The sequence below is a fragment of the Dermatophagoides farinae genome, chromosome 4 (assembly GCF_024713945.1).
Source record: "Dermatophagoides farinae isolate YC_2012a chromosome 4, ASM2471394v1, whole genome shotgun sequence".
NCBI classification, from domain to species: domain Eukaryota; kingdom Metazoa; phylum Arthropoda; class Arachnida; order Sarcoptiformes; family Pyroglyphidae; genus Dermatophagoides; species Dermatophagoides farinae.
In genome coordinates, this window is record NC_134680.1 from 3,533,303 (window position 1) to 3,560,921 (window position 27,619).

At 28.4% G+C, this 27,619-nt stretch overlaps 5 protein-coding genes across 8 annotated transcripts; 2 read left to right on the forward strand and 3 right to left on the reverse strand.

Moving 5' to 3' along the window:
* The first annotated feature begins 520 nt into the window (after positions 1-520).
* On the forward strand, positions 521-19,245 carry LOC124489962 (uncharacterized). 3 transcript variants are annotated; one of them, XM_075730063.1, is made up of 6 exons: positions 521-1,457; positions 2,396-2,920; positions 12,768-12,822; positions 13,260-14,385; positions 15,693-15,799; positions 17,540-19,245. In XM_075730063.1, the coding sequence occupies exons 2-6, from the start codon at positions 2,907-2,909 to the stop codon at positions 18,245-18,247; spliced, it is 2,010 nt and encodes a 669-aa protein (XP_075586178.1). In that variant the 5' UTR covers positions 521-1,457; positions 2,396-2,906; the 3' UTR covers positions 18,248-19,245. The 3 variants fall into 3 exon arrangements, with proteins under 3 accessions (XP_075586178.1, XP_075586180.1, XP_075586179.1); XM_075730065.1 differs by having other exon boundaries at positions 578-1,452; positions 17,540-18,594; XM_075730064.1 differs by lacking the exon at positions 521-1,457 and adding an exon at positions 1,781-2,101 and having other exon boundaries at positions 17,540-18,594.
* Positions 19,246-19,400: 155 nt separating this feature from the next.
* Positions 19,401-21,264, reverse strand: LOC124489997 (isobutyryl-CoA dehydrogenase, mitochondrial). Its single transcript, XM_047052457.2, has 2 exons — positions 20,284-21,264; positions 19,401-20,215 (listed from the first exon to the last, which is right to left on the reverse strand). The coding sequence occupies exons 1-2, from the start codon at positions 20,837-20,839 to the stop codon at positions 19,491-19,493; spliced, it is 1,281 nt and encodes a 426-aa protein (XP_046908413.2). The 5' UTR covers positions 20,840-21,264; the 3' UTR covers positions 19,401-19,490.
* A 386-nt stretch (positions 21,265-21,650) lies between these two features.
* On the forward strand, positions 21,651-24,160 carry LOC124489938 (uncharacterized). Its single transcript, XM_047052365.2, has one exon. It carries the CDS (start codon positions 21,651-21,653, stop codon positions 24,030-24,032), a length of 2,382 nt encoding a protein of 793 aa, XP_046908321.1. The 3' UTR covers positions 24,033-24,160.
* fws (Conserved oligomeric Golgi complex subunit 5 four way stop) lies at positions 24,009-27,095 on the reverse strand. 2 transcript variants are annotated; one of them, XM_047052369.2, is made up of 4 exons: positions 24,913-27,095; positions 24,739-24,855; positions 24,276-24,674; positions 24,009-24,215 (listed from the first exon to the last, which is right to left on the reverse strand). In XM_047052369.2, exons 1-4 carry the CDS (start codon positions 26,643-26,645, stop codon positions 24,107-24,109), a joined length of 2,358 nt encoding a protein of 785 aa, XP_046908325.1. In that variant the 5' UTR covers positions 26,646-27,095; the 3' UTR covers positions 24,009-24,106. The 2 variants fall into 2 exon arrangements, with proteins under 2 accessions (XP_046908325.1, XP_075586182.1); XM_075730067.1 differs by having other exon boundaries at positions 24,739-26,645.
* On the reverse strand, positions 26,671-27,500 carry LSm3 (U6 snRNA-associated Sm-like protein LSm3). The gene is made up of 2 exons (XM_047052558.2): positions 27,267-27,500; positions 26,671-27,095 (listed from the first exon to the last, which is right to left on the reverse strand). Exons 1-2 carry the CDS (start codon positions 27,285-27,287, stop codon positions 26,808-26,810), a joined length of 309 nt encoding a protein of 102 aa, XP_046908514.2. The 5' UTR covers positions 27,288-27,500; the 3' UTR covers positions 26,671-26,807.
* Between the last annotated feature and the right edge of the window lie 119 nt (positions 27,501-27,619).

Below are 27,619 nucleotides of genomic sequence, written 5' to 3' on the forward strand. Positions count from 1 at the left end.
AAGTAAACAAAAAAAAATTTTTTTATTTTTATTAATAAAACTTTTTCTTCTTTTCTCTTTATAATAAAAAAAATAATCCAAAATAAGGATGTGAATAACAAAAAACAATCTTTTGCGTCGTCTTGCGGTGAATTTATTTTTTTTTCATTCATTCATTCAAAAATGTTCTATGATGTGTTTGGAGAAAAACAGTACAGAACAGTGAAAAAAAAAATTTTTCCTCACCCTCTGATAATCTCAAATAGAATAATCATATACTACTAGCAGTGGAAAATATATTGCTAGCAGCATATAAATTCTTATGTTCATTTAATTATACCACTATCTCAAAATTGTGGTTGTTTGAAATGCACACAGATAACAATAAGAATGAGAAGCAAGATAAGAGAAAGATTGAGATCTTCAGGAGGAGGCAGAAACCACTCCGCCTACCACAGACACAGACACAGACATACACACACACACACGCACTTATACAGCTTGTATAAGTATATATCAAATAGCAAACTATTCTATTCTACATACATAAAGAAGCATTTTCATGCAAGAGGCGCGCGCGTTTGTCAAAAAAAGATAAAAACTTTTTTTTTGTTGTTTTATTTTTTAATATATTTCATTTCATTCAAAGTTAGTCAATCAGTCGGTCAATTAGATCAAGTGTCTCGATAGTCATTTTTTTGTTTTGTTTTAATAATCGATAAATGTTTCAAAGATCAAATTGGATCAATCCAAAATAATCCATACAAGTATATCAAGTGAATAAAACAAATTACATTGTCTTTTGTTTTCGATCGATCCATATACATCAAATATATAAAGAAGCCATACATGTATTTGTTTGTCTGTTTTTTAAAATTGAATTAGTGCAAAATTTGGTGATTGATTGAATTATCGATTATTATATTATCATCGAGCTCATATTACCCAAACGAACTTTCTTTTGTTTTTTTCATTTCATTCAAATTTTCAATCGATGTATCATCATCATCATCATAATAATCAAATAAACAAAAGGTTGTTAACAACATCGACAACAAGGAAGAGCTTGCCTCTCTAATGATATCATTCAATGACGAATCACAAAATATTGAAAATCAATGTCAATTTGTTGATTCATCTTCGATAATCAAATTATTCAATCAACATTCCATTCATTAATACAGGTTTTTGTTTGTTTGTTTTGATTGTTGATTTCTGGTATTTCGGTGTTTAGCGAATTTTATCATCATCATAATCATCATACAACAAATGATGACCATTCATCGAAATGTGAATCATCATCATCATCATCATTATTATTATTATTTTTATTGCCAATTGATCTCATCATCATGAATTTTTCAACATTGAACAACAACCACAATAATGATAATGATGATAATAATAAAATCACTAAATACAATCGATGATGAAATTTAATAATTCGAATGTTTCGGATTATACGTCATTTGTGTACGGTAAATTTTTTAAATTATTTTTTGTTTCTAATATAATGATGAAACTACACAGTATCATGTTTTTTTTAATCTTTGTGTGTGTTCGATTGTGAATGCTTACCAACAACAAGTCAAGTTTAAATTGAGAATGAAATCGATTGTTAAAATAAATCGAACGAATCAATGCTCGATCAATCGAGAACATAGTAATCATCATCAACAATTATAATAAATAAACAGATCAACAAACTTTAATCATTCATATTATACACATATAACCAACAAGACAAATGAAAGCAAAAAAAAAATAAAATAAAATAATCCGACATTTCGGAAGCTTATTCATCATTAAACAAATATAAATAAATCATATCAGAAAGAAAAGTCGCCACAAGCAATCAATCAATCAAAAAAAAAAAAATTGAAAAAATATCATCTGACATCATCTGAACGCAAAATAATTTTTTTTTGTTGTTGTGTGTAAGTGTGTGATCATTGGCCCATTCAATCACAATCGATTATTGAAAAATTTCATTGATCCATATAATAAATTGTGTTTGTATATGTTTGTCGATGAATTGTCAATGAAAGAGAGAGAGAGAGAGAGAGAGAGAGAGAGAGAGAACAGTGAAAAAATTTTTTTTCTTTCCTTTAATTTCAAATTGGTATATCGTATCTGATTTTTTTTTCATTGATTGATTGATTAATAATTTGTTTTGATTTGCGATGATGATGATGATGATGATAATGATGATCAACCACGACGACATCGATTAATGAATTGTATATTTGTGGAAAGATTATTGAAGAGAGAGAGAAAGAAAAAAAACGTACTAAAAACAAATGATATCATCGTCGTCATCATCATCATCATCATCATCATCATAGCATTAAACATCATAAAGTTTTCGTCAAATAAATTCCAAATTATATTTTTTTTATTCATTTTTCATATTCAGGATTAATTATATATATCAATATCTCATTATTATATGGCCAAATCAATTCAATTATCATCGATCAATCATTCAATTTTTTTTTGGAATCACAGCATCAATAATAATCAATATTGATTTGATTTTATTTCCGATTTCCGAGCAACAAGTACAGCAAGAAGAAGCGAAAGAAAAGAAAAATATTTTTCCATTGAAATGATATAATCTCTATATTTTTCTGTATAATCAAATCTAAAAGTTTGAAAAAAGTAAAGAAGCGAAAATCAAAAAATTATATTTCGATCCATAATTTGAAATTCAACTCGGTTTCTTATATTCATCAGAGAAATAAGAATTTTTTTCCCGGTATTTCGAACGAAATAAAAACCTGGTGTGAACAATAAATACCCGAATTGCGGATAACAAAAAAATAACAAAAACCGATAAACAACCATCAACAAAACAAAAACAGCAACGAAGACGAGGAAAAATAAAAAGTCCGTATCAATGAATCTCGTTCGGTGGCACATGACACATGTTAATTAACAGGTAGGTGGTGATGGTTTCATTTGCATTTTTTTTTTGCTATTCTGATTCATTCAGCTGATGACCCCCATCCATTCTATTACTTGCTTGTTTTTTATCGAATATTTCATGAGGAGGATTTCTATTTCTTCATGTTTGACATTTTTATTATATCGATTTGATTTCTTTCTTTATACGCGTTTAGATTTGAGGTACGAAATATTTTTTATTTTCGTGATAATTTTTTTTTTCTTTTTGGATTTGATTTTCACCATTTGTTCGTTGAAGTAGTCGTCTTCGTTATTTTTTTTTACCAATAGGTAGTGTTTATTTTTCAAATGACTTAACTTAATAGCAACAACAACGAGTATGATATACTTATATACAGACACATTGATAATATCAAATTATATATGGCCATATAACGAACTTTGATCGTCTCAAGTTCTTTAATAATAATAAAATATGGACCACCCTCTGATCTTGATGAAAAATTCACTACCACCACCACCAATGATATCATCATCACGTGTGACTTTAGGTAGGTTAGGGTCACCAACAAATATTTTCATCAAAGAATTGACATTTGACATATGCAGTATAATGTGGAATTTTTTCCTTCTCTTTTCACAATTTTATTCCCTTTTTTCAATTGATAAAGTGATTTATTTCTTTGATGATGATGATGATGATGAGAAATATGTAAATCATGATTCGATGAAATTATTTTCATAATATTATATTTTGATGATTGAATTGAGATTTATGCTTTTTGGGTGTGCGATTGTTTTTTTTGTAGGTATGTGTTGCGAAAGAAAATTTTTTAGACTTTTTTGTATATAAACATGAAGGTCAAATCAACTATTTTTTTCTTTCTTTACTGCTCTGTATCTGCGAATACAACCGATTTGAATGTTATGATGACAGAATTATGATGACAGAATTTATAGGTATTCTCATTCATTCATAGATGATGTGTGCATCCACAAATAAATATTCATATGAGTGATTTATGTGGTTTGACCTTTTTTTTGTTAAGGTCAATATATTTCATGATTCATGTTATCAATAATACTGTATGTTGTTTTTGATTCTGTTTTTGTTGAAAATTCTTTGAGGATTTTCAATTTTTCTTGTACAAATTTTTGTTTGTTATCTATCTATCTATGTATAGTGTTTATAATTGTTGTAGTTATTTTGGTCGTGTTGTTATTAATGATGATAGGGTAAAATTCAGTGAAAAAAACGAGAAAAATTAGATTTATCTTATCTTTCAATGTTCGTATTCACAGACACATACATAGCTCATCATCACAAGACAACAGTCTTTTGGACAAAATGATGAAAACAAATAAATATTCTTGAACATCGTTTATTTATTGGTTTGAGATAATGATGAAAGTCTTTTCTGATGTTTTTTTTCAACCTGTACATCGGTCGGTGTGCATGTTTTGTTGTTGGTCATGGCCGCCACAAAACACATTGGATATTTTTGATGAGTATTTCATATAATAAACGATTTATTCATCCGTGGCTGTAATATCTTATTTTGCAGATATATGATGTTATTATTATTTCATCGACAACTTGGATTTTTTTTTGTACATTTGTTATCATTGACTTTTATCAGGGCAATAGTAGTAGTAGTAGTAGTTTTCAATAAGGCCAATGATGATGATAAACAAGGGAACTATGGCGAAAGCAAAAAAAAAATTCGGTAAAATGGACTTTGACACTTGTTGCTTGTTATTATTGTTGTTGATTTGTGGCATTCATATATTTATCATCATCATCATCATCAATAACAACAACAACTGTAATCACATTACGTATTTCACGAGAAAAAGAAAAAACAAAAAAAAAACCAGCATCCGAAAATGAGATTTTTTTCTGTATGTGTGCGTGTGTGTGTTATTTTCTGGTTACCATGATTTTTGGTATTTGATTTTGGTGTTTTTTCGGTCATTTTTTTTCTGTTTGTTACCCACTATGATTCGTTTGTTGTTGTTATGTTTGCAATTGAATTATATTTGTTGTTTTTGTTTTTTGTTTCTGATTCGGCATATATAAATATATATTGCCTTTTGAATGATGTAATGATGTATGTGTTTATGTATGTAGTATAAATTCCAAATAAAACATAGGGCAAAAAATGAAAAGATTTAGGACCCTAGATTTAGAATAGAATCATTGAGAAATTACCATGGCAATCATGAATGATGAATTGATGATGATGATGATGATTCAATCCAAAGGTTTTTTTTATTTTGTTGCCTTACATTTTATTCATCATCGCCTCTCTATCTCGCCTCCATAATAATAATTTATGAATGAATTTATGTGATGTTGGTGTGTTTGTGTTTTTTTTTATTCGTTATCCGTATTTTTATCACACAAGGTCGGTCCGATTTTATTTATTTCTAGTTGGTTGATATATATTATCTTTACATATGTCACTGGCACACACACACTGTCATCTCAATCTATCTACTAATAAAGGGCTACCAAAATTTTTTTACAGCTTATTTTGTTGTGAATGAATTTTTTTCATTCAAAATTTCAATTTTTTTCATTCATTCATCAATAGAATGATAATATATGGCAATGAAAAGAGAAGAAGAAATTCAATCATATCAATCAACACGCACATATGACTTGTGTTGTTGTGGCCATGTGTCACCTACAATAAATGAATAGTTTTTTTTGTTGGTTTTGAAATTGACACCTCATTATTTGAATTTCATTCAAGTAATTTTTTTGAGGTCAAGGTATTTATATGTGTTTTATGTACCAATGTTTTTTTTACCGACTGATTGTCATCATAATCATCAATGTCCAGGGGTGTTGAAAGCCATATTGTGAAATATATGGTCGATTACACAAGTATAATATGAACATTTTAAAAATTGTTGTTCATACAACACCACCCACCTATGCATAAAGGTGTTAAAGAATTTTTTTTTGTTATTGCTCAAATTCAATTACAATCATATTTTCATATATAATGTGTGCGGATGGATGGATGAATTGAAATTGAAATCGAAATTGAATCAACTATTTTAATATCAAATTCAGGTGATCCATATGTTTGCGATTCATTCGTTCATTCATATAATAATTTTTACATTGTAACTTTTTATGTGATTATTACGAATGAAATTTTTTCGCCTGTTGCCCCCATAAACTTATTTATTTTTTAAATGTATAAAATGATTTTTTCTTCAACATTCTCAATGAAAGAGAGAAAAAAGAAGTTTAGCCGGCTTATTTCAAACAAACAAACAAAAAAAATGGTAATGATCATTTACCATTTTGCACTTGTCAAACCGTGTGTGTGTGTGTGTGTGTGTGTGTGTGTGTGTGTGTTCAAATAAATATTAGAAAAAAACAGGGTCCATATTTAATCGACTTGTATTTTCATATATTTAACCACGTAATATTATTAGTTTTTTTTACACACGCCTTTCATTCATATGGTTACAATAATAATAATCATCATCATCATCCTTATCTTTTCCCCTTCCTACACCAATTTCTTGTTATTTGTAAAACATTTCTTTTCTTCAGTGGTTATTGTGGTAGAGGAGTTTTCCTTTATCATTTTTTATATGTTTGAATCATTTTCATACACTTTTGCCGTCAAAAAATTGTCTTCGTAATAATAATAATCATGTTGCCGGCTTTTCTTCACCTTTTTTTCGTTTTCGTTGTTCGTTCATGAAAATTCCATTCACATTCTTTTTGTTATCGATTTTGAGCCGCTGATTTTTTGGTTTATAATTAAAATTTCATTTTTTTTCTTTCAAACTTTTGAAGTCTTTATTTTTTTTTATTTTCAACAAACACAACAAACAACATGTGTTTGAATGTTATATTTTGTTGAAAAATTTTTCATTTTTTAACCAAAAAAAAAAAAAATCCACATCTATTTCCAATGATGATACGTTTTTTAGTAATAAAATCATTTTTGAAAAACAACAAATATTCAGGAAAAAAAGAAAAAAAGTCAAGTGCATTGTGACACACACATACACACACACTTGTTATGAAATCTAATTGATTTGATTTTTTTATCGATTTGAATCCAATCCAAATCAAATTAGATATAACTACACACACACACGCTTTCACACATAACCAGATCATTACCATTACTTGATTGAGTTCATTTTAGTTTTTTTTCTTTTTGTTGAAAAGATAAAAAATCTTTGATCATTATCTTCAGACGAACGAAATAAATTATCTAAAAAAACACCATTAAATCTTTATAAATTATTTTAATTATTTGTGTATATATATCGATCATATGCCCACAATCATTACCGCCTACCTAGTTTAATTTTATTTTAAAGCCATATGGTTGATGATATTATATTATAATAAATATCATTATTGTACATCCTACGAATATAACGATTTCAAGTCGAATATTTATTTGATTTTTTTCATGTTTGACAAAAAAAACACCGGGAATATGTATAGAAAAGTTATAAATTTAACTTTGACATTTCCTGAATATGATGATTATGAATATGTTATTTGGTTTTTTTTCGCTTATTCCATTATATTTTTTTTTGTTTGTTCTCATTTTCTCCATGATTTACCTCTTTGTGTGTGTGTGTTGTTTGTGCTTGTGTCTTTAGGCTATAGTAGTTGACTGGTGGTTATCGTTTTCTGAAATGAAATGGTCATTTGTTCGGGATGGTTGGTTCCGCATAAATGAAAAAAAATGTGAATGTTCATCACCTTGAAGGTATTAATGTAGTGTAGTGTAGGGGTAAATGATAAATGAAAATGGTTGTTGGGGGGATAGTAATCAATGAACAAATTTTGTTTTTTTTATTTGAATCAGTTCATTATATATATCGTTTTAGGTCATTTTTTTTTGTTTTGTTCTATCCGTCATCTTCGTTGTCGTCATCGTCGTCGTTGTTATTGTTAACATATTTCATTTCAACGAAGGTTTTTGCTTTTGCTTCTCATGTATTTCATTCATTCATGATAGAGTTAATTGACTTTTGTCTTGAAATTCACATTTTTCAATTACCCTAAAATCGCGACTATAAGACGCAACTTTCGCAATGCAGATTTTTTTCCCCATAAAGTAACTATTATGCATGACTATTTTTCAACTTTTTTTGCATAAAATGCGCCTTATAGTCGCGTTTTTAGGGTATTTATTTTTTTTTCGAGGAAGAGATAGAGAGAAAGTAAAATGACACCTGTGTGCCATATCAATTGTAGGTAATTTTATCTTTTGTTTGACGAATTCGTTTGTTTCTAATCAATGACAACAGATGAATACATTGAAATTTGTTTCGTTTGTTTTTCTTCTACTAGGAAATAATTAACACACACCAACTTCAATGTTGAATATAATGTCATTTCTAATGTTACAAAGAATTACTAAAAGTAACAATGATGAAATAAGACTTATTGAGAATAAGTTAATTTTCTTTTTAATTCAAATTGGCTTTTGTATGTAAATGTATGTGTGCTTGTGTGGCCATTGTAAGTTAATTGGACATGACATTTGCTTGTCAAAAAAGAGATAAAGAACGAAGAAATGGAAAATAATGTATACAATTGAAAAGGGGTAATCATATTACTATTTTTGTGTCTAAAATTCCAGTTGAATGATAATGATCATATTTAATTTATGTCAATAACAAATTGACTTTTTTGCACAAACAACAAAACCCCATTACTCCATCTATAATTGTCATTTCATTCATTTATTCTATACAATATGTGACAATGAATGAATGAACGAATGATCGATCGATCTATTTGGCCGTTTTTTGTTTGTGATTAATTTTTTTTTGTGTATGTGTGGGTGATATAACAAATTGCTGTATTGATAATCAATCGATGAAAAATTATTATTAAATTGTATTAAGTTGCAATTTGTCACCCGGGTCAATTGTCAAATTAATTTGTTTAACAAGAAAAAAGGGTTTTTTTGGCTTGCCAATCAAAATCAATCGATCCTTTTTCTTTGTTTTGTCACTGTTGAAACAGGCAAACTTTTTTTTGTTGCTACAAATTTTTTCACCGTTAAAAACAATGCTAAGCTTGTATTTAGGAAAATAAATAATATCCTCCAATCATTCAAGGAATATTATTCGATTTATTTTTCATCCATTTCTTGTGAGCAGACACACACACACACGCATACACACACATAAAACAAACCAAACCACAGCCGACAATCAATCTTAATAATAATACCATATCATCATCCATTTATGATATTCATCATCCATTCATCATCTATAAAGGTAAATAAATAATCAAATAAATATGTCATCTGTGTGTGTGTGTGGGATTATATATTATGTATATGTATATATAAAGTTTAGATTTTCCATTTGGTATTTCACATACACAAAGCTAAAGCGCTAAAGTGAGAGACAGATTATATTATTGATGATGTGGGTGACACATACAGTCAAGAAAGAAAAACGAAAAAATGTCACCTAGGCGACATGTCGGCATCAATTTTTTTTCCATACACACAAAAATTTCATTAGCCAGTTCATCATTGCTTATGTGTATGTGTTTATATTATAAGGAGAAAAAAAAGAAAATGTTTTTCGCAGCCATAAAATCAAAATCGAGAAAAAAAATCTTTACAAATCTTGTTGTTTTTTGTTTTGCTTGAATCTCGTCAATGAAAAAAAAATGAAATGAAATGATCTTGATGGATGGATGAATTGCTCAAGATTATTAAACGATGCAACCAACATTTTTTTTTGTTTTGTTGCCTGTTGTTGTTATATCGATTTCAATTCATTCTGTCAACACCAAACATACACACACACAGGTATTATAATTGTAAACATTGCAATGATGATTTTGATAAAAAAAAACTTGTGATTTTATTTTTTCAGAAATAATTATGGAAACATTCCTGTTGAAAATATGAGGTTAAAATTGTTTTTTTTTTGTTTTTGTACGAATGAAATTAATATGAAATGCGATAATAATATTCAATGCAACTTTGATTACCATTGCCTTGCATTGTTTTGGTTCAATATAGATCATTGGAATTTTGTATGATGTGAAGATTTCAATAACAAAAATTTCCCAGAAAACTATTGCAAACATTTTTTGAATATTTTTATTTTTTTTCGTTACATCGTTTCAATTATAGGTAATTAAATTTTTCTAAATTTTTTTTTACATATATAAACATTAGCTGAAGTATATCATTACATATCTCTCAAACATTATTCATTTCATTTTCTTTTTAGATTGATTAGAATGTATATGTTGATGTTGACATTTCTCTATCTCTCTCTCTCTCTCTCTCTCTTTAGTTTCAATGAAATTGTATCAATCTATTTCTATCCCTATCATCATCATCATTATATTAACCATCATACATAGGACATTTATCTCGATTATTCATGTGTCTAATTTATTATGATGGTTGGTTGTCACAAAAAGGTGCATTACCATTACCATTACTTTTCAATCATTATTATCATCATCACTGATGACAATAAATCTAATGTCGGTAATTATTTATCAACAAATATTTCCTTTAACAAATAAATGCCATACCACATTCCAAATGATGATGATGATGCATGAATTACTAGAAAATTATTGATAATCATTTTTGGATAATTTTTTTTTTGTTTGATAATATATGGTCTTATCTTCATCTCATTCACCATCTCACTTTATTGATGTGCCATCATCATCATCATCATTCATCATGGAAAATGTTTAAAAAATCTTAAAAAAGATGATTAATGTTGATGTTTGATTTCTTTCAATTGAATCTTTTTTTTTTTTTTTTTTTTTTTTGGTTTTTTTTCTCACTACTCGATAATGGTGAGTACATATGATCTACTTTTTGTCTAAATTATCAATATTGAGAAATCGAATGTCAAAGGTATATATTTTTTTCAGGCTGTTATTATTACTTTTTTTTTGTTGATGACTTACTTTGTGACTTGGTGTGTTGACAATATTTTTATTAAATTGTCGTAGTGTCTATAACACACATGTGATATATTTTATTACTATTATTATTATTATTTATCATTGCTATTTCTATCAACAATCGTTTTTTATTGATTGACAATCAATGATTTTTTTGTTTTTTTCTTTTGATTTTGTTTTTGTTTTCTCTAATAATTATGACTAGAATTTATTATTATATACGACGACGGCAGCAAATTTTTTTTTGTATATCTATCTATTATTATTAAATGAATCAACTGTACCGTGTGTGTTACAATAGGCAAGACAATTGTTATTTCATTCCTCTGATTTATATTAGAAAAAAATGACGTTAAGCTAGAGAGTCTGTATTTCCGATGTGAAAGTTTTTTTTTGGATTTTTTCCCAAGAATTTCTCTTTATTTATCACAGATTTATGATATTTTTTTACGCATTTGTCTATATGGGCAATCGGAAGCAGTAATAGCGATATTTGAACATTATTTTTTTTGTCGATTGATTGTTTACCAACAAAGTTGGCGTATGCCAAATACAAAGGAGAAAAAGAAAGAGAAACGAATGCCACAAGCCACCAACAAGTGTGTGTGTGTGTGTGTGTGTTTGTATTGTGAAAACAATTTCATCAAATATCTCATTCTTTAAGATTATTATTATTGTTGTCGTTGTTGTGAATTAGACTCCTTGTTATCACTATTATTCTATCGTCAATTAATATATATTTGTGTGTGTGTGTTTGTGTATGGATAACAGTCGGCAGTTTTATTCCTATTATTTTACTCTCTCTAAATCAAATTTGAAATCTTTTTTTTTGGAATGAATGGCATTCTCGTGTGTGTGTGTGTGTTTGTGTCAACACTTGTTTTTGATGAAGGGGGGTTTTGTTATACCACCAATCATCATTTACGATCACAATGGATAGAAGTAAAAGCCGGAAAATTTGTGATTGATGATGTAAATCAAACAGAAAGAATGAAATGAAAAAAAATTCAATCAAATTAACGAAAAAAATGATGATGATGACTTTTGGGTTACGTCAAACAACATCATATATAATCTGTTAAATTGTTGTTGTTGTTGTTGTTGCTGCTGCTGTAGTATACAAATAACTCATCAAGCCCAAGAGATTGTTTTTAAACAAGAAAAAAAAACCTGTTGAAATCCAATTGAATCCATCGAATCAACAAGTTTGTTAAAATTGAATCAAATGAAAAGAGAAAGAAATAAAAAAAAATTCAAGTACAACAACAAACCACTTTGCCATTTTTCATCATCATCATCATCAACATAATCATAATCATTGACATGATGTTTGACCATGTCAACCATATTTAAGTTTATTTGATGATGAAGATGATGATGATGATTAACAAAAAACAATGAAATTTTCAATTTTTTTTTCGGTCAATTTGGTCATACCATTTTTGGATCGATAACTTTTTTTTTACATATTTATTGTTGTTGTCGTTGCTTTCTTCAAATTCACATGTTGATGTTCTTGAATATATTGTAAATGTAAATACTCAATTAGCTTAATTTAGTTTAAGAAGAAAAAATTTATTATTCTTTATTATACATACAAATATGTATGCGCGTAATGTATAATAATGTGTAATAGCCTTGTTTGTCATTTGTTATGATGGTTTTTCTTTCTTTTTTCTTTCATTTTTGCTTTCATACATTCATTTATATTTGCATAGATGGACACATTAAGTTTTTGTTTCAAATTAATCAATCTGAGAAATTTCATTCCAATCAATCAGTGATTCAATTAATTAAATGGATTCGATTTTCCTTTTTTTCCTATATAAATTCAGTATTTTTTTTTTGGTAAAATTAAATGATTTCTAAATTAATTGTTATTTTTTTCATTTTTTTTTTTTGCTCCATATTCTAGAATCATAATCTTCGCGGCAATCTTTTTTGTCATTCATTGCCCTTCCAGTGTTTATGTAAGTAAAATGAACTAATCATATAAACAATGATATGTGATGGACAGGGAATTTTATTTTTTGAAAAAATGAAATTTGTAATTTCATTTTTTTCATTGGCCCAATATTTTTATTTATTTTTTTTTTTGAAAAAAAATTTCATTATTGAACTGCTATAAGCTGCCTACACCTCCGCAGACATCACATCACACACCTGGAAATTAATCATGAATTTTATTTCAGATCATTTTTTTTTCATTGGAAAATTGCGAATGAATGCATGATGTGCGTGTGTAAATGATACACATTTGTCTTTACATTTCCCACCCATGCACATATAACAGAAATTTTTTTTTGTTTTGTTTTTTCCCTTTCGTTTTATTACACATATATTTTATATATAAATTCATAGTATTGGGTTTTTTTCATTAATTTTTTCTCTTGTTTTGTTTTTGTAGACCAATAACATCATCACCATTGAACAAACATCATCATCAACATCGACGAAGCCATCACCACCATTATTATCATCTACTTCTCTTTGGTCATTATTGAAAAAATCATTAATAAAGAAAAATTCTAGATCAAATACCGATTTGATGACGAATCCGGCCATAATAGATCAATATCAACATCAACAATTGAAATTATTATTATTATCACAATATAAAACGTATCAAGGCCATAATTGGCTAGCTTTGGTTAGATCTGACTACAAACATAATAATTGGCAAAATAATCGCCATCATCTTAGTAATCATGGTGGTGGTGGTGGCGGTGGTGGTGGTAATAATAATCACGATTTTGATAGAAAAAATCATCATTATCAAGTAGATGACTATGTCGATGTTGTTGATGATAATGGCCAAATAAATGTTGTCAGTAATCAACCAATAGCACAACCAAGGCCAAATAAAAGAAATCTGTTATATTATCAACTACTAGAACAAAATTTACATTCAAATTATAATTATCATAATCAAAAACAACAACAAGAATCATTGAATAATAATAATCATATAAAAAATTCAAAGTCAACACAATCATTAATCAATAATGATCATCATGTGATATTATCATTAGGTAATAGTAGTAGAAAACAACATCAACAACATTATAATGAAAATGATAATGATGATGATAAAAGTAGTCAAAATGATGATGATATTAATATTTTATCAAAAAAATTATTGATACTGCCACCTTTATCATCATCATCAGAATCAAGAATCGATATCAAGAATAATGTATCGAATTTATCATTATCCTTACCATTATCAAATGCTGATACTAGTCATTCAAGAATTAAACGTCATGTCAATCATCATTATCCTAATCATCATCATCAACAACAACAGTATCCTCCTACCATTCAACAATCAACAAGTGACATATCATCATCATCATCTTCAGAAGATTTCAAAATAATGATCGAAAATCGTACAGATATTTTTGATCATTTAGAAATGGAATCGAAAATATTTCGTCTGCATAATCGTTGTTCAAATGGAGATATATCATATAATAATCATACGAATATGAATGTTATGTCCAAATGGAATATTGATCGAGCCATATTCGATAGTAAGTTTTTATTTTTTATTCATTTGTGACGATAAAGTTTTTTTCTATGTTTTGATACGAGATTTTGCTACCTGAGTTTCATGTTTGTGTGTTGCTCGGAATCAACACTACACACACACACACACACGGAATCTAATCAACACACACACACACCTGTTATAAAGATTTGAAGTATATTTTATGTAAATATTTTTATTGATTCAAGTGTATTTTCTTAGAGAAAAAAAAGAAAGAAATTCCTGTGTGTTTAGCATTTAAGATTTTGTTTGTTTATTTACAAATCCTGTCAAGGATGAGATTCTTGTTTTGTTTTTGCTAAATTTTACTTTTTTTCTTCTGTTTTTATTTGTTTTTTGTTGTTGTTATTATTATTATTAATGTCCGCATCAATTCACACTTTAGATGAAAATTTACGTTTTATTTTTTTGTGGTCCAAACAAACATTTATTATATTTTGATGGTTTGTGTGTGTTTGGTATGTGAAATCATCATCATCCACTTCCATAAAGAGGAATAGAATCGTTTGTGTATGTGATGAAGAAAAATTATTATTATTATTATTATTAGATGTCTGTGTGTTTTGATGATGATGATGATGCTTTTTTTTCTCATTCTCTCCATTTGTCTGTGTATGTGATGAAAGGTATAAAAGGCCGACAAAAAAACAATGAAAAATAAAAAAAAAAATAAAAAATGAATTCAGATGAGAACAACAGCTATGATAGTTGAAACATATAAAACAGGATTTTTTTTTCATAAAATAAAAGCACAAATTTCTAAGACAACAACAAAAATCTGATGCAAAATTCATGTATGTGTGGGCGATTTGTGATGATGATCAACTTATAATCTTTAAGACAACAACAAAAACAATAATGAAAAATGAAGAAAAATTTGATGTTGAAAAGCTTGTTGTTGTTGTTATTGTTTTGGTTGTTTGCATGATTTTTTTTGGCGCAGCAATCACCATCACCACATACATTTTCAACGCAATTTTTTTTGGATTATTAGATTTTTATTTCTCTATGTTGTTGTTGTTGTTGTCGCGTATATACCACTTTTGATGATCTTTAATCTTGTCTTTTAAGAAAAAAAAAAGAAAATTCTAGACAACGGTTCATTAATTATGGATCAATGTGCTAGACAAGACAGATAAAAAAATTAAAAAAAAATCGTAGGTGCACAATAAAATACTAGGTGTAATTCGGGTTTTTTTCAAGTTTATTAGTTCAATTTTGTTTGTTTGTTTGTTTCTTGAGAATTTTGGTTTTGATTATTATTAATCAATTCTTTCTTTCAATCTGTAGCTCATCTAACGTTCATTCCATCTAAATATAATGGTTTCGGTATTTGGTGGCCAAGGCAACAAAAATTTTTATGCATCAATCCTAGTACTGGTCTTATAATTCCCAAGGTAAGATAATGCTTTTTTTCGAATATTTGTTAATTTCATTATCTTCAATATTTTTTTTCGCACATTTTGAAACTTGTTGAAAAAATGTTCAAAATATTTGTTAATGCCAAAAAGAATCAAATCAAATCATAATAGCTTTTCATTGATACCCCTATCCTATACCCAGGTCAAACTCGAAAAAAAGTTCACAAACTCTGTTGTTGAATGAATATAGAAATTCCTTATAATAAAATAATGATAATAATAAGCAAATTTAACGACAAGTTTGTCAAAAATTTCATTTTGCTACATCATTATTATCATCATCTTCATGTCTTGATCGTTAATTGTAAATATATTAATAGATTATTATTATACGATTCGGTTGTCTTTTTTGTTTTTCTTTTTTGTACATAGCAATTATCACGATAATCACATTTAACTATCGGGTAGTCCCAAAAAATTTGATGAAAATGTGAAAAACATGATAAATTCATATGAAATAAATTTTTATGGCCACTGAATTTTCATTTTTTACCTGTTTTCTTTTTGTTTTTGAAACATTTTTTTTGTTAAAAAATTTAGTCGATAGTGTGTGTGTGTCTTTGGTGATATAAACACGCCTTAGCTATCAAAATTAAAAATGATCATTATCCACATTTTTTTCTCCGCTGACGATTGATTGAAGCTGTCAAGATTGTTCAAATAATTGTGTTTGCCAAAACCTGTATCATTATTACGATCAATTTTTTTTGTTTCGATCCATTTGAACTTTTTCCGACAGATCAAAAAAATTGAAATTCTCTTTTTTCTCGTTCGGTAGCTGAATTTTCAACAATCATCTATTTGTTTTTTATCTTTTTTTTTGGTTCATTCATTCAACGAATGATTATCACCTACAAACTATGATAATGACATTTGATTGGCTATTGCGTGCGTGTTTATGTAGATGGCCAACACTTGAAATTAAGTTATTATAATGATCAATATTTTTCTTTTTTCTTTATTTCTTTCTGCATATTGCCAATAAATATTGATAAATGTTTAGAAATTATGGCTAAGCAATTATAATAATAATGATGATAATGATAATAATATTACCATTCAATCATCGATTCCATAATGATGATGTCCATACGATTATTATCATTTCACACACACACATACACACAAAATGATTGATATCCTCGAGCAGCTTACACGTGGTTTTTTTCCTTCAATTGTTATTGACGTTTCTTTGCTTGTTTTTCCATTTCATTTATTATTCCACAATGAAACACACACCGCACAAACAGCTATAATTTTTAATTAAAATTCCAAACAAAAACAAAACTTCAATTTTTTTTTATTGACAAGTCGTTTATATTTAGAATAGTAAAAATGGTCTTTCTTTCTTTCTTTTTTCATTGGAAGCAATTTTCTCTAAATGATCGATAATATTTTTTTATTATTATTTGATTCGGGCTACTTATTTTTTCTTTTATTTTCCAATGATTTTTATTCTCTTAATCATAATGGTGACAATTTTATCAGATTTTGAATAACAATTTGTCATCAATATCCTGGTATCGATGACAAATTGCTATTTAGTCATTTTTTTCAAGTTTTTTTATTTGTTACAATTTCTGTTCCCTCATTTCTGATGATGATTATAATCTTTATTGATTTTTCATCTTTTATTTCACTTTTTTTTCTTTGGAATTTCTCATTTTTTTAATTCTGATTTTTTTCTCTTTCTTCATTTCTTTCCCTTCCATATAGGATTGTTTTGATTGGTGTCTATGTAGCTTTAATGAAATTGTTGCCGGTGATCATCTAATGTATGCGTTAGCCGTAAAGCCTGATTGGAAATTGGCATTTAATAAAGGTGGTCAACCATTAGTAATGATGAATAAAATGCAAAAAAAATATCTCAAATGTCGCCATTTTACGAAAATCGAGATTGATGATAATGATTTTGGTAATGATCATGGCCATCATCATCATCATCACCATCATAATAATCAACATCATTATCATCATCATCAACAACAAATATTTGATGGAAAAACCGGTCATAACAAGTTAAAACATGCTGAAGATGGTATCTGCGATGATTGGCAAAAATTGGGTGAACAGATATTTGATCAAGAAATTTATCGTGATCCACGATTAAATTGTATACTTACTCATCATCCACAATTTAGCCGTTTAGATTCGAAAAAATTACAACGACAATTGAAACGTAGAAAATTGAATATTAATCAAACTGATCATAATGACAATAATAATAATGCTACCGAATTGGTCATATCAAAATCGAATCGTTGTTTCAATGTATCAACCATATTATTCAATAATTATAATAATAATGATAATTCATATCAATCAAATCGTCGACAACAACGTAATGTATCCAATGGCGGTTCAACGATAACATCGAAAAAGATTCGTCGTTTACCAAAGAAGGTCAGACATTTGTGTGGGTGAATAAGTGGTACATTCGATTGAAAACAAATCATCATATTGATGCACAAATATATGGAAAAAAAGGATGTGACGACATTTGTACCGAATGAATGACATGTGACATGGAATTCGAAATATTTTTCTACCTTCACGAACAACAACAACAAAATTTGACACATCTATTTTCTTCTAAGAAACCAATTTTCTTTCCTGAAAAAACGTCTTATTTTGAATTCCAAGTAAGACAAGATTAAAAAACACCGCCCACCTGTATTCGTTATGGATCAAAAAAGTAAAAAACAAAACAAAAAAGAAGAAAGCCTTTCTACCATACTACCTCATTATGAAACCAAAAATTAAAAAAAAAATATTTCATCATAAAGAAAAACAACAACGTAATAATAATTCACACATTTATCCATCCATCTTTGTAAATTGAATGAAAAAAAAAATTGGATAAAAGCATGTCAACTGTCTCAATTTGTTATAAATGTATTTGTAAAATGTATTATTTTTTTCTAATCATCATCATCATCATCATAATCATCATTTTTTTAAATATATCACATCGATTTTTATATACGGCAAAGCAGAGAATCAAAACAAAAAACAAAATGATTATCGTTTTTTTTAATGATTGTATAATTCATATTCAAAGTGATTTTTTTCTCTTATTTTATTGATCGTTAATTTCAAATTTTTGAAAAAAAAACAAACTACCAACAAGAAGAAATAACAACATTTCAATTTTAATTTATTTTATTATTCGTTGCACATGTATTCACTCATTCATTCATTCACTCACTCTACATATATACATCAATTTCATAATATTCGGCACTGATCGATTCATTGATTCATCATTGATCATTCCTATCCAATATTCACCAACATCATCATTATTGGAAAAGAATATTATTCTATCTATTCTCATATATATTTTTTTTCTACTTTTTTTTACAATCGATTATATATTATTATTTGATAATAATTTCATTAATAAAATATTCATTATCGATCGATTGAATTTATTATTTCATCACACCTGTTGATTTTTGGAATTAAATCTCTCTCAACAAACTTGTACACACACACAGACGCTAGTGTGTGTTAATATATCCGTATTTGATATTTTTTATATCACAAAATTGCCCTCTAGTGGATTGAAATTGAATTTTTTTCATGTCGGGAATGGAATTCATTTATTATGAGTCAAAATTTTTGACCTTTGAAATATTATAATAAGAAGAAAATATTCATTCAATTATTTTTTCTGTATAAAATCACGTGATATGATAAGCTGCATAATTTCATTGGTGCCTTCCAATATACGATGTACACGTGAATCACGTAATAATTGTTGTAATGGAAAATCTTTTAGATAACCATAACCACCGAATAATTGTAAACATTGATCAATGATCATGAATGCTTTTTCCGTTGCTATTAGTTTTCCGGCCGCAACTAATGATGGTAATGGCACAGTTTTGACATTCATTTCAGTATCATTGGTTTCTGCATCAAATCTTCTTGCAGCCGATCGTATAAATAGCCGTGAAGCAACTAATTCGGAAGCAAGTAAAGCCAATTTGAATTGTGTATTCTGAAACGAAGCTATTGTACGATTAAATTGTTTACGATCCGATGTATATGCTATCGTTTCTTCTAATGCCCATTGTGCTGCACCCAATGAACACGCCGATATATTGATTCGACCACCATTTAGGCCATCCATTGCCATTTTAAAACCTTGACCTTCTTCACCTACTAAATTCTCCACTGGTACTTTACAATCTTCCATGATGACCGCTCGTGTAGGTTGAGTATTCCAGCCAAGTTTTTTTTCTTTTTTACCAAAACTAAGACCTTCGGTGCCTTTTTCAATTAACAGGCATGAAATTCCTTTTGGACCAGAAGGACCTGTGCGACACATGACTACATATACATCACTATCACCACCACCACTTATGAATGCTTTACTGCCGTTTACTATAGAAAAAATCAATATTTTATTCATCAAATAAACGATAATGGTAACAATGTTCAATCGATCTCACCGATGTAATATCCATCTTTGCGTACAGCACTCGTGCTCAGATTACCCGCATCGGATCCAGCACCTGGTTCAGTTAAACAATATGATGCCATTTTTTCAAAGCTAATTAAATCGGGTAAATATTTTTTCTTCAATTCTTTATTAGCATAACTACTGATTAGATTGGAAGCCATATTATGTATGGTCAACAATGCCGTTGTAGAAACACAACCTTGTGCTAAAGCTTCAACAACAATCGATGTTTCCAGTCGACTAAGACCAGTACCACCATCTTCGATAGGTATATACAAACCACCAAATCCTAGTTCGGCACATTTTTTCATTTGATCACGTGGAAAATATTCTTTTTCATCCCATTCTTGCATGTATGGTCGAAATTCATTTACACTGAAATTGTAGGCCATTTCCTGCAATTGTATTTGATCGGTTGTTAATTCAAACGATGGATCGATAATCGTATTGATCGATGTGGATTGAAATCTTCTAGATTTATGTTTACATCGAAAATTAATGGATAAATTTCGAAGAAAATTATTTCTACATAAAACACTAGCCATAATATTTGATGAATGATTTGAAAGAAATTAATTCACAAACGGTCAGAACTGAATTCATTGAATGTTTGAAGAAACGATGATGAAGGACGACCAGCAAATGAGCCGCAAATCTTGAATGAAAAATTGTAGTGTGTTTTCTCTTTTATTCTTATACTCATCGATGAATGTTGCCAGATAAAATTTCATGAACAGACGTGTTTTTTTTCATTTTCGATTCATAAATGTACATTTTTCACCAGAAAAATTATCATTCGATTATATTTGTCATGTCAAATTTCAAAAGCTATTCACACATAAGAATTTGGATATTAAAAAAATTTATTATCATCAAAATGACCCCATGTGTGAATTAAAAGCTAATCCGAAAAAATGTACAAAGATAATTAACGGAACGTTTTTTCATGTTAGGATTTTCAGATCATTATAACAAATTCCAAAGTTTAGTACAATAAATATCGAAAGATATTTAGTTGCTAATTCAAATAACAGCAAAAAAAAAGTTCGATGATTGATGTTCTAATTAAAAATGGAGCTTTTGCAACAAAAATTATCAATGGAAAATTAATCCAAATATCAATTAAATCATTTTATCCACGAATAAATGGATTGATTATCAACAAGGGGTGTAAGCATTTATAATGCGATTACTGATATCTTCATAAACAATGTTCAGATAAAAAAGCGCGTATTGATTTGCGCAGACGTTAACCAATCTGACTCGGAGTTCAATGATTAACTTTGAAAACAGAATTTTTAATTTTTTTGTCTAAAGTTTTTTGCTAAAATTATTTTTTTTTCAAAAGAAAATACGATGAATTCGAATATTCCAACGTTTAGTTCAAAGAAACAATCATCCAGCTCACGGATACCGAATATATCGTCAATACCAAGACCATCGAGGATTCCGACAACAACAAAAAAACCATCGAATCAAAATGTCATGTATAGCGGCATCAAACGGCCACGACCAAACGATCCACCCATTTCACATATTCCAACATCCTTAACTAAATTTAAACGTTCAGCACCATTATCGTTGATGAAATCGAAAATAAGTCATCATGATATGATAGAGGATTCGAATGTCTCTGATCTTAAATTAGATTTTTCAGGTACATTTCGTTCACCAATATCGATGATCAGTCGCAATTCATCGGCAATGTCTATTGATTCAAAATTACTAAATGTTCCGAATACAAATGCAAACAGCTCAAAAATATCAAGTAATAGTTCATTAATCGAAGAACCAACGATTATTACACGAAACGTTGAATCGAAAGCAACCAGTCCTATGGTAGATTGGAAAACAATCACCAAAGATACTGAATTAATCTCATACAAAGTTCGTATCAATGTTCTAAAGAATGAAGCTGATGAATTAGAACGTAAAAATTCCAAGTTACGAATCGATAATGAAGTGAATGCAACTCGATATCAAAATGAAATCGAAGAATACAAGAGTCGAACAAAAGACTTGCAGAACGAAATTCGAACATTGAAAGAGAATGAAAAAAAATTGAAATATGAATTTGATGAATTTCAAAAACTTCATCTTGAACAATCCAAATTGATCGATAAACAAAATATTGAACATGAAAAAGTGATTGCCAAATTAAAAGAAGAGTTGTTTAAAGCCAAATCCGATGCAGAAACACAACGATGTCAATTATCAATGGATACATTGAATTTCGAACATCGTATCAGCCTTCTTCAATCCGAAAATGATCAACTGAGACAGGAAAATGAATTACATCGTTCGAATTCATTAGATTTTGATTTAAAAAACAAAGAAATTGATACATTAAAAACTGAATTGAATAAAGCAAATTCAACAATCGAACAATTGCGAACAGAATTGAAATCTTTTGAAGAAGGCAAAAAATTAGAATCAATTCTGCAAGGTGAATTAAGCCAATTACGTTGTGTAAAAGATGAGAATGTTCAACTTAAAAATAAACTTGATCTCTTATCACGTGTACACGAAGAGAATGTGATGCTGAATGAAAAATTATTCGGGCATGAAACGAAGATCGAAATATTACGACAACAATTGAATCAGAAAAATATCGACATACATTCTTTTCAATCGAATAAGGCCAAATTATTGAAATGGACAGAGATCGTTGGAATTGATTCGCCCGAAATTGTTGTTGATAAAATAAAGACGCTCACTGAAAATGTAACAATATTGAATGTTGAAAATGATCTACTAAAATCTAATGTCAAAACATTAGAGGAAAAAATATCGAACGAAAATTTTCATTCCAAATCTAATGAATCAAATTTAAAGAATGCTGAAGCTAAGATTGTCCAGATTGAACAGATTTTAGAACATAGCAACAAAAAGTGTCTGTTCCTATCCAAAGAGGTTGATTATTACAAAAAAATGAGAGCACAAGATTCTTCTATCAATAAAAATGCCGATATAAATAATGGCCAAAAAATCAATGAATTAGAATCGATTATCGAACAATATAAAACGGCGGCCAACAAATTTGAATCAGAATTAAATGAAGCAAGAAACGAATTAGAAACAAAACGATCGATGGGTAAAGAGAATGAAGAATTAAAAAATGAAATTCGAAGAATCAAAGAATTGAATCCACATATTTGTACGAATGTATCAATGTTAGATTGTTCAACATTACAAACGAATGAGAAACAATATCGTGTGTTACATTTGATAGAAAATCCCGTGTCATGGGAAATGAAAAAACGTATCGAAGAATTGGGAAAATTAAGAGAAGAAAATGAACGTTTAAAATGTCTTGTAGAAATTATGGAACGTGGAGAACTAAATAATGCCGATATTACTAGACAGATTGATGAAGGATTACAATATCGTTTTAAAGTGAAAAAACTGGAAGAAAAACTAGCAGAATATGAACAAAAAACAATCATATTGAATGATAAATTTAAGGAAAAATGTTATCGTTTTCGTCAATGTTGCATGGAAGTTACTGGATATCAAGTCGATGATTTGTATCGAAATAAATATCGTGTACGGCATAAATATGCACTTAAAAATGCATTCTCAATTGAATTCGATGGCAAAACGATTCGATTAATCGAAGATGAAACAACAGCAAAATTTAACGATAAAATTGAATTGTATATCAACGAACACAAAAGTTTGCCAGCATTTTTTGCAAGCTATACACTGGAATTATTGAAAGAACAGACAATGTTTTAATCATCATCATAATTATTATTTTTCATTAATTATTAATTTTTTTTTGATTTGAAAAAAATAATGATTCATATTTTTCATTCAACGTTGGTCTTTTTCATAAGACTTGACAATAAATGATATGTTGCAAAGTATTGTTTCTTTTGTGATTTTTTTGCCTGTATAATGTATTCATTCAAAGAATTCCTGTGAATACGAAAAAAGCGAATTAATTGAAGAATTTTTTTTTTTATATCCACTACTTACCTAATGATTGATAACCGTTCTTCATCATTTCGATTTTCAGCCATAAACCATTGACTATAACGACTGATTGACCAATCCTTGAATTTATGTGGCGATTTCAATTCATCCGTTGTATGATTTGCAATGAAAAAATATATGACCAAATAATAGGGAATTGGATCACCAACAATGGGTGCGTCACATAGTTCTTCCGGTGATAATAATAACAATGTTTTGAATGCTTTTAATATTTGAAATGATCGACCAACATCACCAAGGCGATCGCAGATTGGAATGATTGCCTCTTCTAATTGGGTAAAATCATTGAAAATTTTTTGTCTACCCATTGCCGATACCGGACGTATTAGACAATTTTGTAATAAAAAGAAATCAATGACAAATGCGGCCATTTGATGAATTCTTCAACGAGAAACAAAAAACAATAAATTATAAATAATTTTTGTTGTAATAATTTATTTATTACCTTTCTTTGATAATTTCTGCATCATTTGGATATTGTTGAAAATAATCTCTTGATATGCGAGCAATGAATCGTTGCAGTTCTTTCATGTAAAGTGAACAATTACTAGGCATAATTTTGCTTCGAATGATAAAATAAATTATTATTAGAAAAATCATTTTCAAAATAATAACATACCTGTTAATATCATATTTTTCATTATGAATGGTAAGAATTATATCCTCGATTGCATCCTGTATCGATTTGATGAATGGTTCAAATGTATTCAATATTAAATTATCAATTGATTTCAATGATGATGATGTTTCTATTAAATGTTTCTTAAGAATCGATTGATTTTTATCATTATTTATGATTAGATTCTTTAATTGTTTATGAAAATAATTTAACGAATATATAATCAATGAATTATGTCGTTGATTTATTGTGAATTTGCCGATCACTTGTGTAGCATCACCATCATTCGATACTAATTGTTCACATTTAAATACAAACAAATTGATTGTTTTGACAATATTTCGACATACGGATTCTAATAACATGGAATCAAAATTTGATGCTACAATTTCATTCGAAATATCTTTAATTACCAAATCGACATCTTTTTCCGATGGTATTGAATCAATTTTCTGATTTTTAATCACACCAACATTGGTGAATATTCGATTCACCGATTCGAATAATGATGATAATGAATTCGAGAGGTAAGCATTTTCAAATTGTCCAATAGTCGAACGTAATGTTATTTCATTCTCAATCTCTGGTTCATCGACGATGATTCGTTCAGAATAATCAAGAAAAAATGACAATATTTTTGAATAATCGGATTCAATTAATCTTTTAATCGCTGGTGACCAATGAAATAATTTATTAAATGAGGCGGAAAAAATTCGAATAATTTCATTCCAAAATTTTCGAATCAATTCATCACGATTATCGATAAATTCAATCAATAATGTTTGTGTTTGATTATCACGACGTTTTTTCAATATCTTAATCATTGTTGAAATCTGATGAAAATGAATGTAAAGATTTTCAAGATTACATTTACAATTACTACGTATACTTGTTTTCATTAGATTATTCTGTCTTGTTGATGATGGTATCGTCAATTTCATTTCATTCATATTCATATCATCGAATAATTTCGATAAAGATTGTTCAATTAATCGGCATTTTTCAACGATCAAATCATTGACAATCGAATCAAGTGAACGTAGATTGTGATATATTTGCAAAGCAGCACCGATATTATTATTGTCCAATGATTCCAAACCATTACGAAGTAATGAATCTGCTTCGATAATTATTTTCGATTTAATTTGCTGAAATTTTTCCAAATCTTTAGAAATACAATTTAATTTATGGAGTAAATTTTCCTCGTCCGATTGAATAATGCCATCAATTTCATTGACATATTGTGATAATTTAATGATTTCTTTCAAAAAAATGCCCGATTCATTTTTTGTCATATCATTATTCATATTTGATTCATCAATTCGTTCCATTAGATACATGATACGTAACATTTTTCGTAGCAGATCACAAGTTTTCTGCAGCCGTGATAATAGAATAATCTCATGGTTAAGCTGTTGATATGGTGATTCGAATTTCATAATCATCAATTCCATTGTTTTCATTAGATTCTGTGATTTAATACCGATGAATCTCAAATCATTATATAATTCATCAAGTTTAGATGCACGTCGAAAAAATGTTTCACAATTTTTCGTTGTTAATTGATTGATATTATTTTTCAACTGTTCAATACCGGCAGCGATTTTTGAAATCTGTTCTGAAAACGGTAGATTATTCACCGATGCAATAGCATTCTGTTGATCAAAATTTTCGGGCAAAAATTCCGAATAAATCGGATCCATAGATTGTTTTTTGTTGTTGTTTGTCAACATTATACAAATTGTTCACAATTGTTAATTAATTAATGATGAAGAAAAAAAAATTAAGTTTATTCAGAGAAAAGTTGTGAAAACGGAAAAAAAATTTGTTACACAAATGTTTATGAGATGAACACACAAAACAAAACTTGTTTACATTAAAAAAAAAATTTCGAATTAATTTGCATTTCGAACTGGAGGTGAAATCAGTATGACACTATCACCACGTACAAACAACATTGGAATATTACGTTTATTTGTATTGATAAATTCTTCAAATGTCTCTTCATTCACTTCGATTGTTTTGTTCACCTCTTCAACATCACTTAATACCATATTCAAATGTTGATCATAGGCATGTAGCCGGCCACGAAGTTCACGTTCATTACGTAATTTAACATAGATTCGTTCATCAAGACTTAAACGAATTAGATCGAGTGGTTCTTCAACGGTAATCGGTGCTGTCTAAATTTTTTTTAATGCAAAAAATAATAATGATAAATGAGCCATAGACATGAGTTTTTTTCAATGCGATCAAAAAGACGATGATGTATTCATCGATGACATCATGAAAATAATTAATAGTCACATCATCAAATCAATTATGAATTTCCAAGTTAAAAAATAATAACTTACCTGATTTACTTCGTCACCCATGATGATTGTCAATGATTATAAATTGATAATGAGCTATGAATCAATTTATTTGCTGGATAAAAAGACCAGAACAAAAAATCGGTATTGGCAATATAATTCAATACGATTTTGTTTTTGAATAGCAACCGAAAAAAATTCCAAGCATGTGTAAAGAAAGTATGTTGGGGAGGAGGAGTATCCAACTCTCCAATCAGACGTTCGATGGAACGACTAAACGATTTGACTATCGATAGTGATCGTCAAAATTTATTTGTACTTTCCATAATCGGCTAACACTTATCACCGTTGGAGGGTAAAAAAAAAATCATCAACTTAGAGGATAATAATCAGAA

Bases quoted from the DNA above. Each gene is read 5' to 3' on its own strand.
- LOC124489962 (XM_075730063.1), top strand. The intron at 14,386-15,692 runs GTAAGTTTTTAT...TTCAATCTGTAG, and splicing joins TGATCGAGCCATATTCGATA to CTCATCTAACGTTCATTCCA. The intron at 15,800-17,539 runs GTAAGATAATGC...CCTTCCATATAG, and splicing joins CTGGTCTTATAATTCCCAAG to GATTGTTTTGATTGGTGTCT.
- LOC124489997 (XM_047052457.2), bottom strand. From the start codon at position 20,839: ATGGCTAGTGTTTTATGTAGAAATAATTTTCTTCGAAATTTATCCATT. The intron at 20,216-20,283 runs GTGAGATCGATT...TTTTTTCTATAG, and splicing joins CAAAGATGGATATTACATCG to TAAACGGCAGTAAAGCATTC.
- LOC124489938 (XM_047052365.2), top strand. From the start codon at position 21,651: ATGAATTCGAATATTCCAACGTTTAGTTCAAAGAAACAATCATCCAGC.
- fws (XM_075730067.1), bottom strand. From the start codon at position 26,645: ATGTTGACAAACAACAACAAAAAACAATCTATGGATCCGATTTATTCG. The intron at 24,675-24,738 runs GTAATAAATAAA...TTCTCGTTGAAG, and splicing joins GCAGAAATTATCAAAGAAAG to AATTCATCAAATGGCCGCAT. The intron at 24,216-24,275 runs GTAAGTAGTGGA...TCGTATTCACAG, and splicing joins GAACGGTTATCAATCATTAG to GAATTCTTTGAATGAATACA.
- LSm3 (XM_047052558.2), bottom strand. From the start codon at position 27,287: ATGGGTGACGAAGTAAATCAG. The intron at 27,096-27,266 runs GTAAGTTATTAT...AAAAAAATTTAG, and splicing joins TGGGTGACGAAGTAAATCAG to ACAGCACCGATTACCGTTGA.